At 43.1% G+C, this 16,653-nt stretch overlaps 1 protein-coding gene across 21 annotated transcripts in view; it reads right to left on the reverse strand.

Moving 5' to 3' along the window:
* The window catches only part of plekha6 (pleckstrin homology domain containing A6), a 91,917-nt gene that overhangs the window by 32,160 nt on the left and 43,104 nt on the right, over positions 1-16,653 (reverse strand). For 9 of the 21 annotated variants that reach the window (XM_088640442.1, XM_088640440.1, XM_088640441.1 and 6 more), the window contains 5 exons: positions 10,678-10,761; positions 8,206-8,326; positions 7,510-7,614; positions 6,981-7,053; positions 2-102 (listed from right to left, as the gene is read on the reverse strand). In XM_088640442.1, the coding sequence (XP_088496568.1) occupies positions 2-102; positions 6,981-7,053; positions 7,510-7,614; positions 8,206-8,313 (387 nt within the window). In that variant the 5' untranslated portion in view covers positions 8,314-8,326; positions 10,678-10,761. Of the gene's footprint in view, position 1; positions 103-6,980; positions 7,054-7,509; positions 7,615-8,205; positions 8,327-10,677; positions 10,762-13,013; positions 13,268-16,653 lie in introns of those variants that run through there. The other 12 variants (XM_088640430.1, XM_088640427.1, XM_088640435.1 and 9 more) reach the window with 10 other exon arrangements.

A 16,653-nucleotide genomic window follows, 5' to 3' on the forward strand; every position in this document is an offset into this window, starting at 1 on the left:
CCTTAAAAGCGTGTCTCCGGCTGATGTTATCCGAAGGCTGGACCCCGCAGATCCGAAAGCTGAGGAGAGGGATGCTCCCTAAGACTCCTTCTTCCTTCTCGTCTGGGTCGTAGAGCCAAAAAAACAACAATCGAAAACAAAAAGACTGATTAATCCTGCAGACAGATGAGTAGCAGCCTCTGCTCCTGATAGAATCCCCTTCTCTCAAAAGGCAAGGTCCTCTTCCTTGTGATAAAAATATTTCAAAAACGGCAAAAACAGCCACAACTTCAGATTCATCAGCTGGTAAATCTCTTTGTTATTTCCCATTCCTGCAGTGAGAATGAGCACAAAAAAGCCCGTATCTACCTATAAAATCCATTGCTTGGTTAAAAAAAAGCCAAAAGCAAAGACTCTAGCTAAGTGAGTTATGAAACACTTCATGAAAATTTAAAAGACAGAATGGAAACAGAAAGATCCTGAATCCTGGTGGCACCTTAGTGCTGGCAGAGCTGCAGACCGACTGTGTGGTGCTGTTTCAGTATATCAGCTGCAGGGTCGCTGCATCCAGTCTTATTTTCTCGTGAAACAGGAGAGTAAAGACTCCCCAGCTGTGTGTCCGTCCCAGGCTGGGCGTCTGTAGAAACTGAGCCGGTGAGGCTGACTGCACTAGGTTTATCGCAGAGCCGGAGTCAAGAGATAGCGATCAGCCCCCATGACTCAGTGTTGTTGGAATCTAAGCCTGGCCCCTTGCCAACTGTGTACCTGTGCAACTAGAGGGATCAGTTCTGGCAATAAGAATCTGTTTACTGTCACAGGTGCACGCATGTACACACACACACACCTGCAAGAGCCGTTTGACATTATTATCCAAGAGGAGACTGCATGACTGTCACACTGCAAACATATACTGTATTCATTATCACTCCACCTCGCACACAATGCTCACAGTCCAACCTCACCTGTATGACACTGCGCAAAACACACCAATTAGGCTCTTGCCTTTGTTTGCTTGTTTCTATCGTACTCGTGAGTAATTGCTAGGAAAAACCTTCTTGCAAAACTCGTCCGCTGGATCAGAATGTCAGCCGCAGAGCACAGCGCCTGGTGTGGTCAGAGCTCTGTCCACACCTAAAGAAACTGTTCTCTTGAAGAAGTACTGACAAAAAAACAACATGGCTCTCTCCGAACACAGCTAGATTAAAGGCTTCCCTTTTTTAATTAAAAGCCGTCTCCTAGGAACGTACAGGATCAACACCTCTTGTTGTAGCTCCTAAATTTTTAACAGAAAGTTTCTACACCAGATGTTTTGAAAAGTTTTTAAATATGTATGTGTGTGTATACGCTCTTGTGAATGTCTGTCATGGCAAATTTGCACAGCACACGTGCAGTCACTGTATTATCTCAAGCAATACCAATATTTTACCATATTGCAACACTGTCCTGGATTTCGAAGCTTTTGTTTTTATGTCTAATGCTCTCATAACTTTTAACGTTTTTAAGAGGGGACTTAAACATTTAACAAATGCACTTCAAAACAATGCAATCTCATAAATGTGAAGGTTTATTCAATGAACTGAAGCAAAATAATTTCCAATCAAAATGTTAAAGATATGATGCCCCTCAGGTCTGTACTAGTAAACAATTCCGGTCGTCTACCATGAGTGTTCAGAAAGAAAGCAGCCCGTCTGCTAGACTGTAGAATTTGCACGTTGCGCACCTCTCTGCTTCCTGCAGCTGAGAGTCTTGGCAAAGGGAAACGGGAAAAAGAAACAAATTCTTGGCATTCTTCCTGCTGGTGCGGAGTCCCCATCCCCGTATCGCAGGGATCCCGTCGCACACGTGCATCATTGAAAAGACATTTCGTAACATACAGTATGTGACAGGAAGCACACCAGTGCGCTACTGCAAAGAACCAAGCTGCCGCCGTCTCCGCCCCCCAGGCAGGCGCGCAACAGTCACTGTTGACCAGTTGGTACTGGTCACTGGTCAACTGGTGTCTCTGTATAAACCTCTGTGGTGCTGCAAATGAGACTGACCGCAAGCAACTTGAACAGCCAATAAATGGGTTTGCGCAAATTTAAAAAAAAACACGTTTCTCTGTGCCACACCAGGTCAGAATCGGCCATTGTCAAGCAAACCTCGCTTTCCTGCTAAGAGACCCTAAGCAAGGGCCTATATTGGTTAAGCCACTGGAGCCTCGAGCCTCAACATTTAGGAACATAAGAAAAGATACAAAAGACAAGAGGCCATTCTACACATCTAGCTCATTTGGATGTTAGAAGCTAATTGATCTGAGGATCTCATCCAGCTGTTTCTCGAAAGATACTGTACCAGGGAATCAGCTTCAACAACACGGTTGGGTACTGTGTTTCATACTCCCACAACCCTCTGGGTAAAGAAGTGCCTCGGTCTTCAGTTTTAAATATACTTCCACTTAGTTTTCACTTGTGCCCTCTGGTTCATGTCTCAGTGATCTTTTTGAAGAAATCCGCTGGGTGGCCTTTGAGGATTCTGAATACCTGAATCAGATGCCCTCAAAATCGTCTCTGTTAAGGACTTAAAGGGTTCAGCTCTTTTATCCTGTTAGTGTAGGACATTACTTTATGCCCAATCATGTGTCAGGTCGTTCTTCTTTGAACTGATTCCAAAATAGCAAGATCTGTCTTGAAACATGGTGACCAAAAATGTATTCTAAATGAGGCCTTACACATTGTGTAATTTATACGTAATATTTCTTAATCATGGTCATTAGAAGGAACATGCTTCATCGTTGGGCACGACATTAATCAGTTTTATAGCAAATTGTTATTTTTTAATGAGAATGCAGTGACAATCACTGTAAAGACCACCCCTGTCCCTGTTCTGGAATGACCACAGGCAGCACTGTTTGTTAAGCACTTGGTTTGAAAAACTGACCTTGTCCCACTTTCATTTTTTATAAAGGGGCAAAAATAACTCTCACGGAACAAAGCTGCCAAAATGTAGTTCAGGCAAATCGTGTGTATTGCTCATTCCAGCTATATCTAAACGAAGCAATCCATAAACTCTTCACTTGCTGTTGTAAAACAAAACAAAAAAGGTGGTGTGGTAGTTCCAACAGTCTTCCAACCATACACACACAACTCCACTTAAAATTAGCGTATCCCCATTACTTCAGTCCCAATTAACATCAAAAGGTAAAAAAACTCGGATTTGCAATTTAATTTCAGTAGCATTTCAAGGAAAGTGCTTTAGATTTTCATTGTAACTTATCTAATTCCAAAGTCACAGCACGCGTGATATGTCTTTTGCCTTTACTCCCTAACAATTACCATGCTATTTTGTATCCAAATGTTAAACTATTTTACATAAAATATGGTGTTAAGGTACAATTAACCCTCCTTTAAAGCCACTACAGGAAAAAAAAACATGCCTGTGCTTTTCATTTTCTGTGAGTGACTTTGTAAAAATGTAAATAGAATGTCTGTCTGTATTGAGCCGTATGAAAATAATCACCACCTGAAAACCTCTGAATACAGAAGGAAACTGAACAAGATAAAGGATCAAGATTGCTTTCCAGTTATTGTACAGTACAGATAACAGCCTGATAATAGAAACAAAAACTTGTTTGTTGGATATTTTGTTGCCGTTTCAGTTTCCTCAGTTTTCAAAACTGATTGTGCAATACTTATTCACTATCAAACACTCACACAACTTTTTTAGGTTTACATGAATTTCCTTGCCACAAATTCCTTCCAGGCATGCTCTTGCTGTAGCAGCCTACAGACATCTGCTGCTTCCCCAAACGGCACTGTACTTCCAACTACAGTGTATATAGCCATACTGTATATCCGCACTAACAGAAAGCATGGGCAGGGGGCCAGAGGAGCTGTCTGTCTGTAGCCTGTCATTACAGATGATTCCTACAGTTCTGTATGTCACAACTCTTTAGGATGAGCAGCAGTCTGCACAGGTGACTCTGACGGCCGCTTTTGAAAGAAATGTCTTACAGACGGCATTAAAGGAATGTGACCTTAACGCCCTCCTCAGTGACATTTTGATTGATGTGGCATGGCGGCCATGCACATTCAAAATGTTAACTCCAGTTTTCATCAAATCTCTTTTCCTCCTGAAGAACAGATGTCTTAACACCCTTTTGCGGCAATGGACAGAAGCCACGTCAAAACCCCTTCTTAAGCAACAACAAGGATGGTAATCTTCAAACACAAAACCTCCGGCACAAAGAGGAATTTTAAACCTCTGGATTTCACAGCTTTTGAAATGATTCCAAACATTCCTACCCTTTACTCGGCAGTCACCGATCTTTCTGAACTCTCACGTCACTCTTTTCAAGACATCAGCAACAGCTGCTGAGTGCACGGACACAGACGATCTAGATAACCACTGACTTCTGCAAAAGAATCAGAAACCCATTCAAAATTCAACGGCAAGGCAGATCTTCTGATATAATTAAGTGCCAAATTTCTGAAGCACTGACTAGACAACTATAACAATACAACAGAACCTTAATATTTCTATTCTATTTAGTTTGGGAACTGGAATTAAAATTAAAAAAATAATTCTCAGTACTCTGAAAAATGCCACCAAGACCCACTGTATGGAGGTGTTTGAATCTGCCCAGACTGAGATAATTAAGATTAGATCTCACTCGATGCTAAGATATTAAATCTTGAATGAATTCTAATAACTACAAAGCATTGTGGAAACAGCCCTGGGCTCCAGACTGACACAAAGGGACCTGTGACCACAGAGGCTATTAACTAAACAAACCTGGAGGGGGGGAATCAACTAACAGCTCATGAAAGAAAACAGGTCACACGTTAGTTTAGGGGGTGCAAAATTCTACTTTATCAATGCGTAATAAGCCCGCTGTTAATACTGTACATGTATAAAGCATAAAAAACAGAACAACCTACCTTCTGCAAATTACACTAGGGTTAGAGTTGTGTTTCAGACTATAATAAGGATTGGGGTTTTGTTACGAACATGAGGGTAATCTACAGTAGAAGATGGTTATTTTCACTTTTTTCTCACTCTGTTAATAACACATTGATATATTTCATTTACAAATGCCATTTGCAAGCCCTAATTGAAATCAGAAAGCCATGCTGTTACAGTAATTCTCCCACCCGTCTTGGCACATTAAGAACAGCTCTTTACAGATGTATTTCACTCTCCAATGCAATACTGCTCCCTTTCACCCTGCCATGTGTACTTAGACAAAATGTAAAAACACCATTCTAATAAAAACACCCGAGCTAAGATCAAACTTGATTGCACTACTGTTCTGCATGCTTGTGTGCACAAGCGTTTGTCACAACATACTGTACAGTAGCTGTCATAGTAGTCAGTTATGAGAACTAATAACTTTTTGACTTGCATGAGGTTAGATTTCTTTTTGTGATATAATCATTTCTTCTGTTATCTCCAGCACCTCAGGGCCACTTCAATGACACAGCTTCTAAAGGTCCTGATGCCTGGGGCACCCATGCAAACAAGTGCGTACAGCTGTCCAGTAGCCAGGTGACTGCGTTAAAAAGACAGTATGAACTTCTGTGTGTGTATGCTTGAAGGTACACTTTGTAACGTGACTTATAGTTATAGTTATAATGAGTCTCTCGTGGAAGTATCACTCCCCTGGCTTCTACACGGGTATTAAAAAACCTCACAGCAATGGCCTATGGCATAAAACAGCTGACAATTACCTTCCACTCTGAAGGAAATCGGGAAGGTTTGACAGGAATCGATGTTGCATGTTGCACATGTTTACACAGTGAGTAAATCTGCAGGAAAGACAGGGATATCTGACTGCGTCACTCCTCCATTTCTGCCACACGTCCCACTGCTGTATACAGTACCTGACGCCCAGCAGGTCCAGGGGAACAATGAACCTTCTAAAATTTCTCAAACACTTAGTCAAAGAGGTTTACTGGCTTCAGCACAGACTACTACCACATCTTCAAAAATTTCTTGGAACAGCTTGTAAAAAACACTGCACATTTCAGGATCACACTCCATTAATCCCACTTCTCTTTTAATTCAATGCAGCGTATCCATGGTCTATTAGATAGGTCCCATTAATAATTTCCTTTGCCGTTCATGTTCAAGTATGTAGGCATTATTTTTCCATGAATTTGACTAAGTACGCTTAGAAAAAACAGACAATAAACCAGCACAGTTCCATCTAATTATTGAAGATGATGCAATTTTATCTGAGACTTTCAAGAATCTCAAAGTGCTTTGAAATAGCTCAAATGTAATATACATTACAAAAGTAAAAACAGAAAAAATGAAAGGCACAGCAAAATGGATGAACCCAAAGAAAAATAAATCACACTTTAAAAGCTAGATTGAAGTGATAGGTCTTCATTCTGTGAGTCAGTATTGAAAATGTTGACATTCAGAGAGTCCCCAATGGATTTAAGTAGAGGTCCACAGACAGGGCATCATACAAAAGAAGGTTCTGCCCATGGAGCCTGGTTTTCAGCAGAGTAAGATGGCATGAATCCGAAGATCTTGTTCCCTAAATCCTTATAATAACCTGTAACTAAACCATTCAGCAATGTATATGTCCACTATGATTTTGATTAAGGACCAGTAGAATTTACAGGGCTCGGGAGTTATGTGCTCATGCACAGTACTGTTAAGTTAGAAGACAAGACCAGAATGGAGAATCTAGCCCCCCTCCCAGTCATTTGGCAGAAGACAAGAAACAAATGTAATAAACCTAGTAAAAGAGATAATCAAGGAATTCCAGCTGCAGTATACTATACCATACCGCAACTGTGACATATTCATAAAACAATTCTGTGATCCCAAGAAAAGATATTCATAAACCCTTTGCATAGCAATGCTTTCAATGCACAGAATCATCAGTCAAGTACAATAAGATAGTATCAGAACAAAGATAGTGGCTTAAAGTAGATACAACAGTCACACATTCCCACAAGCTGAAACTATTTCTCTATTTTCCACGTGAACATCGAAATAAGTCGTACCTTTGTAGTAGAAAAGGCAGCGATCTGTCAAGACGAACCAGCGCTTGTTCCACTGCTTGACTCCATTGCTAGCCTAGAGGCAGAGCGAGAGGGAGAAAGAAGGGGAAATGTTGAGTCACAGCTAATGATACACCCGCATCTCTCTGGTCTAAATGCGTTTCTTAATAACTTGTTTTTTCTTAAGCGGACAATGGATGTGATGCCTTTCATGACGAGCAAAAACGGTTTCTCTGCCTTACCCAGCCCTAATGCTGCCCCGCCCCCCCCCCCACACAAATAGAGAGTCAGATAAAGTACTAACCCACATGTCTCAGCAGAGACATCAAGCCAGTCTGAGTGGTAATGCCAGGCTTGTACACGCCTCTGTTTACAGGAGGCAGGAAGAAACGAAACAGTAGCTCTGTCAATGACAGAGCTACAGTTGCATGTCTGCGGCTTTCTGCTGTTAGCCCGGGGGTCGCCTTGCCTACACCTGATGCACCACACACTGGCTTTTGGGCTCCCCCTTTCACGGAGTGCGGCCCCCCACCTGCTTGTACAGCCAGCCCTGTTGGGTGACCTCTGCCTTGGGGTTTCTGCGCATGGAGTTGGAGCGCTTCCCGAACGTGACGGCTTTCTTGGAAGAGCGAGAGGCCTAAAAGGGACGGGAGGAAAACAGGAAGAATAAACAGTCCAATACAGGATCCATACAATCATAGAGTAACACAACACAGCAGAGTGTGATCCTTCTGCAGGTTTCAGGATGCACTGCCCTTTTAATTGGAGGATCAAATACTACAGATTCACCAACAATTTGCAGAATGGAAACTTTTTGTGTTTGCCAGGGTATTCTTGCTGCTACCTAAAGAAAACCCACCATCAAATACTGGGTTTACAATTTGTGGATGGCATAAAGGTCAAAGTGTTGACCCTCTGTAAGTATAATCCAGAAAGCTCCATCCAAAATGTTACCCATCCTAGCCCCTGTTCGAATAAATAACCAAGGACAGCATGTCCAAATCCTGGGACAGAGCAGATTGTTCTTATTCTTGTCTGGATAGTGATTATATCATTTTTATTTTAAAACTTGGCATAAATATTTGTTTTTCCACTACTGTGCTTCACCCCCCCCCTCCCCGGCAGCACACGGACGCTTGGGCAACCCTGCTCGTACTCGGTCGCTGACGTGACCCAGACCCTAACTCGCAGCACAGAGCTCGGCCGCCACCTTGGACTCAGTACTGACCCTCCCGTTGGGCAGCTGCTCTGGAGACACATCGGACACCATGGCGTGCGTGGAGTTGACGTCGCTGGTGATGCTCACGGGCCTCTTCCCCACCGCTTTGCCACTCATGTCCGGGTTCGAGCTGCGGCAAACACAGAGCATTATTTCGTCACTCAGTCCGTCGTTCATCCTGCAAGTCGTTCAGTCCCATTGATGGGACGGGGCAGTTTAAGCTGACAGCACCGAACCAAGATGAGCATGAAAGAAAGCACACTCTGCCTGCACCCATGTGGCTGATAATCACGTTACTGTGTCTGTACAAACATTTCAACAAATACTGAAGAGAAGTGCCTAGGGATTCAGCAGCAACCACTCGTTCTATTTTTATTAGGGCTGGCAGCATTACAATTCTGCAGTCCTGTGGTTTCAGTTAAAGAAACGAGATGGTTAGGAAAAGATTGCAAGACAGGGGTTTTCACTGGTATAATCAGAGTCATGTTAAACAGATTCTTGCACAGACTGCACTACGCTGAGCCCTAACAGATAACTTCTTCACGAGGAAAAGGGCAGGTTTACTGCTTGGCTGATTATTTCCTTTAATTTTGGAACACAATTGTGCAAGTCAAGACCCCATCCAGTTCAGAGTACAATTCCAGCAGTAGAGGTCAGACTGTAGTTAATATCATGCCCTATTTCACCTCATGTGTAATCCCAACAAAAATATTTTTAGATTCTTTTAATCTCAAAATGTTCACACCAGGGAACTAAAAAAGCTAGAGAGCCTGGAGTGAAGTTTTGGCGGCCGTAGAAACACCCATGAAAAAAATGTTGGATCCCTCCAAGACATAAACGAAATGCAAAGGGATAATACCTTCTACAGGTTAGCGTTTGAAGAAACAACCGCAGAAAGAAAGCTCTTCGCCTGCATTTACCACATTCTCCATTAACAAATACATATTTGGAACAATACTGATTCTGCTTAACCAACAACAGAGGAAGGGTAGGGTCATGCAAGGTCTTGGGAGCTTTTCTTGTGCACTTATGAGAAAAACACTTCCATTGCTCTTTTTTTTTTCTATTGTCTGAAAGCTGTGGTTAAAACATATTTTTAACTGTAACTTGACTGGCCTCTCCCTCCTCCTCAGCATTGTGCGGGAGGATTATCCAGTGACATCACCTAGTTTCAGTGAACACACAGAAAACGGTCATGGTCACTTGAGCTGCTGGAACGTGATTCCCCTCCTGCCTCTCCGGTGCCCGGGCTTCGACAGGCTAGGGAGAACCTCCACAGTGCTGAGCCTCTCCCGAGTGCCGAGAGCCAGCGGGCAAACAACAAGCTCGGCTTTCGAAACAGAAACCACAAAGCGAAACTTCCGCTCGGAGTGCAGAGCCGGACACCTGAGAGTGCTGCTACAGTGTCGTTTCCAGGGCTGAAACTCACTTTTCTTCTGAGATACAATCAACACCCTCCATCACCTTTAATCTTTATGTACAGTATAAACCTGCCATATTTATACAGCATCTAGTTCTATTTCAAATTAAGGAGTCTCATTTCATGACTTGCAGAGCAAGTTCTGGTTTTGCAAAAGTAAACTTATCTTCTCTTATCCTCTCTATAGGTTCTAACTAACTTATTTAGTTACTGTATGCATTTAACTCTTGTGAGTTACAATCTTGAATCAATCTTGAATCTTCTAAATAACCTAATATAAGAAAGATTCAGCGGTTCCTCAGTTTGGGCTCTATCTCTCATGTTTTGTCATACAGGCTTAAAAAATGTCAGAATTTGAAGAGCAAATCTACGAATCCATTGTATCATCAACTGTCTCAGTCTCAAATTTCACATACAGTAAGTACAGATTGTTTGTCGATTAAACATGGATGCAAAAAAGATAAACACGGAAAAAATATTTCTAGCATATCCAGTTTGTCCTTTTGAATACTGACATGCAGCCAATAACAAAAAAACAAGAGAAACTGTATCTCACATTTCCTCATGCTCAGTTCTTGACTGTACAGTTATGCTACAAATATTATACTGCAATTACACTTACAACACATTTGTCAGATCCCACTTAGAATAAAGGAACAAACAAACAAGAAAATTAGGAGACTGGACAGACGTGTTAAAAATTCTGAAAGCAGTTCAGAATAGCTTAATCCAGTGAACTGCTTCAAGATCAGCATTGAAACTAGGGCCTGGAGACAGCGATGGAAAATAAGGACCAAGAATAGGAAGCACTTCTATACATGAAGGGTGGTGGGTGACTGGAATAAGTTGGTTCCTGTAGCAGCTTGGATCCATCAAAAACACGGGTGGATAAGATGCTTGGACCCATCATCTACTTGTAATCAAGCGAGCTAGCCAGTGTGCCTTCCTTCGTGTCTATAAACTTCCATTCCTTCTAAAGACTAACGCCAGCAGGACCACTGTCTCTGTGCTCCCCAAGCAGGAGCGTGAAAACCAGGCCCTTGGTTTCCTGCCGTACTCACTATTGAAGTCGCTGCAGTCTGCGTGTCTCCTCTGAGCTGTTTTGAATCACTGGGTGCCCCAGTGCTCCATTTCTGTCATTGTGGCTGTAAAGAGAACAGAGGTGGTGATGAGAAAACACACTAACCTGTGCCAGTTCTCCGCTGTGTGCCATAAGTCGGATCAGACATACAATATTATAATGAACATCCTCCAAGGGTTAGTCCAAACTTCCAATGTACTTCCTAATATTATACAGTACATATGTGTATGGACCTAAGGCACAATTATTTGCATCAAAGCATGATGCCCTATATCAAGTTACTCAGCCTGAATGTATTGGTATCTGCTCCCTTTTTGTGCCACGCGGTGTGCCACGGCTGTATGACATCCGTGTCAGTCAAGGCTGTTGCTCACCCCGATGCTCAAGCGTTTTGGGAATTTTACAGGCAAACATGGTGTGAGTGTATGAGGCTCAATTTCAGGGCACCGCATGTGTGGTCCTACTAAAGGACCATTCAGGGAATTAAGGAATAAGGCTCTTACGGGGTACAAGATACGCTTTCTGGTTCTGTATGGGTTTTAAGAATCAATGAAGCCAGAACACATGTTCCTGGAGCTCTGGGCTGGGAAGTCATTTTGTTTACCAGCCAGGTGCATGGCATGCCTGGGGAGGTCATAAATATGGGTGCGTTTCAGAGATTTATGAGACAGCATGAGGAACCCTGAACTGATATTATCGCCATAATCACCGTAGGGTAGAAAAAAAAATGCAATACCATTCTCAGAAAGCTCACACTCTGCATTCTTTCATGTGAGCTGAAACATACACTGTGTGCACACCCCTGTTTCTTACTGCCACCAATCAGCATGTCCTGATAATATCCGAGACTCGTATTTATCTTTTTTATGGCAAACGTGCACTGAACAGAACTCAACAGATATAGAAGAATACTTCTATTTCAGACTGATGTGGCTTGTTTTGTAATTAAAACAAACAGTACTGTATGTTCCTTGCATTAGTCAAAGTTAGCCATGTCACACCGAGCCCTTACAGAAACAAAACAGCTAGGCACGGCTTCTAACTTTGATTTTATAAAAGAGAAGCAGGGACAGAAGTCTGTTTAGACTCTTTTGTTTTCTAGCATTATGAAACTGCCAAGCTAATATTCACAAACCCACATTTAATAGCAAGTGCTTGCTCTTAAAATGTACCACAACCCTAAAAGGTGTTTCCTGTCATATTAGAATGATGTTATTAAGAAAAATAATATTTTATGTAACACTGCATGTCATAATAGGACTCCTTCGCTCGACTGTATAAACGGTTTCTTGCTGGGATAAATGACTGCTCAAAAACCTAGAAGATGTATTGTGAGATGGTGTTTTAGTATGTATGGTTTAGTAAATAGCATTAATTACACATAAATAAACACCGTGGTTTCAAATTAGGACTTTGTAGTGAGTAAGACATTGTCTGAAAGACTCTGCACTTGTTACTTTTTATTCCACTCAGGGATTAATGACACAATGGGACTGGAAGTGGGTATTTGAAAAGCAATCAAAAGAACTGCTTGGCTTGTTTTGACATGACACATCCCTCGTCCTCAGCAGGAAGCCCACGGTGCAGTCTACACACACACAGCACGTGCCAGCTCCTGGCTGACGCAGGGAACACGAGAGCACAAAAACAGACACCCCAGCCGAAGAGTCAGCGAGGGCTTGCTCCATTTCCTACACGCAAACACACACAAACGACACGCACCCCCGGGTCTGCTCTGAACACTAAACTCACACGGAGAGTGAACCCTTAACCAACACCATCCGCACACTTACAGCACTGACAGCCTTCACTTACTCTGAAAGTAACTTCCCTTGCTGCTTAGTGCTTCATGCTTAGTCTACAAACACAGACAGAGACAGAAACATCCTGTGCCAATAAGAGATAAAATTATAAGCACAGAAGCACAAGGGGATAATATTTCTACAACATATTGGTGTTGAAACTGCAGCTTTTGAATCACTGTAAAGTGCTGTAATTATCAAACATGTGCAAACCACTACTGTACTCATTCCAGCCTAGACCTAGTTTCGCTACACGCCCAGTTGCCCAGGATTATTTAACCATTTTTCTTGCTCAAGTATAAACATCTAGGCGCACACATTCTCTCTATTTCATACATACATCTCTCATAAATACACAAAACACAGAACAGGTCCTGTCCTTCCAGCACTGCATTGCAGTAATCACTGACCTGCAGCTTCCCAGTCACTTCCCACTGCAGCTGCTAACCAGCTCTACATAATAAACTTCATGTCTGAGCTCTCCTCGAAGCCCACAGCACAGCATCCTACCTACCTCACTCTCCGGTCCGCGCGAAACTTCAGCATTTTTCCTTACATCAATCATATAACAGAATCAGAGTGAGGCTCCACGGAGAGAAAGGAGAGGATGAATTCAGGTGGCAGGGGAAGGGAAGACCCTGGTTTGGAGTTAAAACCTGTTTTTGCTCTTTGGTGCTGAAAATTGCAATTGCTGTGATGCTAGTTTTATTTCCCCATCTCCTCTCCTTGGAGAAGTGTGCTCCAGCCAGCCTCTCTCTTTCTCTCCCTCCTCTCTGTCTCACTCGCCGTCTCTTGCTGACTCTCTCTCTCGCTCGTTTTTCAGAACTGCAAGGCTCAGCTGATTCGGTTCCTCGGTCGGCACGTTTTTTTTTTCTGCCTTCTGTTTCTCCCCTAGGAGCAGCTGAAGAAAAGGAGGCCCGTGAAGGCCTGTCTTTGGAATCCTCCAGACCGGAGTAGAGATGTTCACTGAGCACCAGTGAGGTTCAAGCGGGCTGGCCTGTGAACTCTACACTGGGGATTCACCACTCGGCTTCCCAGGGGACTGGGATAAAAGTCAAGGATGAAGAAACAGTCACCCATTTGGGTACTGTGTAGTATAATCCCTCCTCCTGCATCTTCTCTCTGCAGCCTTAAAGATTCCAACACACTTGTACAGCAACATCGGAACCTATATTAATAAGAAATGATACTTGTCTGCTGAACAGAATGCCCTGATTTTAATTCCCGATCAGCTGGGTGTGTACTGGATCCAAAAATACACAAAACCCAAGATGCGCGCACGCAGTACTGTTCAAAAGTTATGTTACTGCTCACCATATACAGAGGAGGGGAGGGCTAAGCAGCAGTTTTTTTCTTAATACAGGATGGCAGCCAAATTTGTCCTCCACATACTAGCTGTACAACCGGAACGAGTGTGTATACACATTTTACCAGGTGTTTCACGTTTTGGGTTACTATAAAGGTTATAAACCTTTATAACAAAGTGCTCAGCTAAACCAATATATGAATGTAAAGAGAAAATTATATATTAATATTTGAAACATTTAATATGGATGTACTGGAAGTTTACATGTCAAGCAATATCAAACTATAGTTTCCTGCAGTTGTGCAGTGTGTTGAAGACAGTGCCCGTTGCTGACAGATGGTTTGTAGAAGATGACATAGGTGGTAGAACATGGTAAATAGGATCCGTGACTTAATCAAAGACTGGATGACAGCAATCATAAAACATCAATAGGAAACAGCCAGCTGCCCCCCAGAGACATAACGAGAAAGGATCGAGCACAGCCAAAACGTGTTTTTTGCAAAGGTGGCGTGCAAGGCTTGCTGACGTTGGCACTCAAAGGAAAAACCTACAAACCCCAAGGAAAAGGGGGAAAAAATATTTACAGGACAGCCACTGCATGATACACTAGCAGGAATCAAAGCCATTGGGAGTACATGGTTTGGATTTGTTCTCCTGTTGCATTTCCCAAGTGAGACCAAACTGTTGTTGTCCCAATGTACAAAACTGATTTGTCATTTTGTAAATGGACAATACAGAAATCTCTTTAATGGCAGACTAACAGAACCAACAGCTACAGTATCATGACCACGATGAGAAGCGGTAGAGTACACCCTCAGTGGCCCGCGACGAAGGGCTCATCAGTTTATTAGAACAGACATGACCATGCCCGTTGTGTTCTCTTGGTTCTGTTTAGCACTGTTTGCACTAGGGAAAAACAAACCCAGCTAAGAAGTCCCTTCGATTCCTCCACCCCTGGAAAGAAACAATGTGGAACAGCCTGGGAGATGCCGGCACATGTCTGAGCGGTTTTCAATGCAGACTCCACACAGATCAGGCAAACCATATTGGAACCAAACACAAGGCCCTTTTACAGCACAAGGCCCTTGAGCTGTAAAAAGCAGGACTAAGCACCATGCTACCTGGGCTGTCCAGCCATGGATGATCAGGGAGCTCTCTTTGTCCCCCAACCACTTCTTATCATTCTCAGGGTCTCCTCCTGAGCACCGTGGCAGATCAGTGGCATAACATCATACCACTCAAGCACGGAGGGCCAGCTCGAGTCCGCGCTCTCCAGACGTACAGTATGCCCCGCTTCAACCCACTTGTTGCTGTGCTTCATTTTCTTTTTCTCTCGCCTTCCTTCTCCTACCAGTTCTTTATCTTATTGCCCCCACACTAGGATGAAAACTCACTGAACAGAGAGTTTCTCTGCGAGTTCTGCAGATTACGTTTCCTGTGGCAGAGCCCCTTTCCAGGGGCTGATGACTCAGTCTAGTTGCAAGTGCAAGCTGCAGGTGAAATCGCAGCTCGAAACAAGTTCACCCTGTCAACCCCCTGGCCTGCCTTCGTGAAATCCACAGGAGGGCACGGTGACGCTTGATTTATTTCTCTTGAGAGACACTGAACCCTGCCCTGCAACAGACAAGGCTGAAATAAAAGATTTCCCAACCCTGTAAAAGAATTAGGAGTTATAACCAAAGGTTGCTTCATTCAAATTGCCTGAATGTTTTAGGTGCAACGAGTTCCCTGACAGTTGAGCACAGCTGGACACACAGTAATCCACGGGTTCAGCACAGCTAAGAAGGCTGTTTCCCTGATGTACTCCAGGAAAGACGAGATCTACGGAGGGTTTTGAGAGACAAAGAAGCAAACAATTACTTTGAGCGTGCCTTCAATTATTTTTCCCGAAAGCCCTCCTTAATGAGACATAAGATGTTTTTGCAGACAATAGGAAAACGGAATAAAATATTCATTTCATGACCATATTCATTTTGTCTAGGCCTCTGAGCTGAAATGCTTAAAATCTTTGCATTATAAGGCAGCCAAGACTCTGTACTGACTAATTTTCAACATCGTTTCTTTTTCTATCAAGATTCCTCAGTTTATTAGCTATGACATATAGTTCAGTAGACTACAGCTTTAACATCTCTTTCAAACTAAAGAGTTTGCCTTTAAAACTTGCTCACACCCCTAAATAGCCTGCTTTTCTTTCCAGAAGGCCCAGCCTGTTGGATTATCCTTTGCAGATATCTGTGTACAATTTCCAGAAAAAAATTAAAAACTTCCCAGCAGAATGCTGAAGCACAGCCAAACCCTAAGTATCTCATCATGGCTAGTCAGGAAATGACAAATTTAATCACTTCACTTACATGGAAGAACTCTCTCTGACGAGGGGGTGGAAAGTTTTTTTTCCCCAACACAGAGACCAGGGATTGGTGCTATGGTTCACAATGATTTGCTGTGAGTGGTTTAGTTTTTATTCTGCGATCCCAGATGTGGAGTCCTTCTCTGGATCTCCAGAACCACCATAATTCACAGTTTTCCATACCAACAACTTCTGTTGCTGTGGGTGGGCAGCAAAGATGAGTACATGAGCTCAACCATCCCGCACACTGATGAGAGCTTCCACAGTGCCTGACGGGAGAGACAGCGCTGATTGTGGAGAATAGACAGATCACTTTTAGTCTTTTCGCATACCCCAGCTTGCTCTCCATGAGACACACAGGCACACAGACGGGGAGAGAGAAGCTTGGGGTCAGAACGCAGGGTCAGCCATTTATACGGCGCCCCTGGAGCAGTTGGGGTTAAGGGCTTTGCTCAGGGGCCCAACGGAGTAGGATTCCTCTGCCGGCTGTGGGATTTGAAC

The sequence above is a fragment of the Lepisosteus platostomus genome, chromosome 7, assembly GCF_059453375.1.
Source record: "Lepisosteus platostomus isolate fLepPlt1 chromosome 7, fLepPlt1.hap1, whole genome shotgun sequence".
NCBI lineage: Eukaryota > Metazoa > Chordata > Actinopteri > Semionotiformes > Lepisosteidae > Lepisosteus > Lepisosteus platostomus.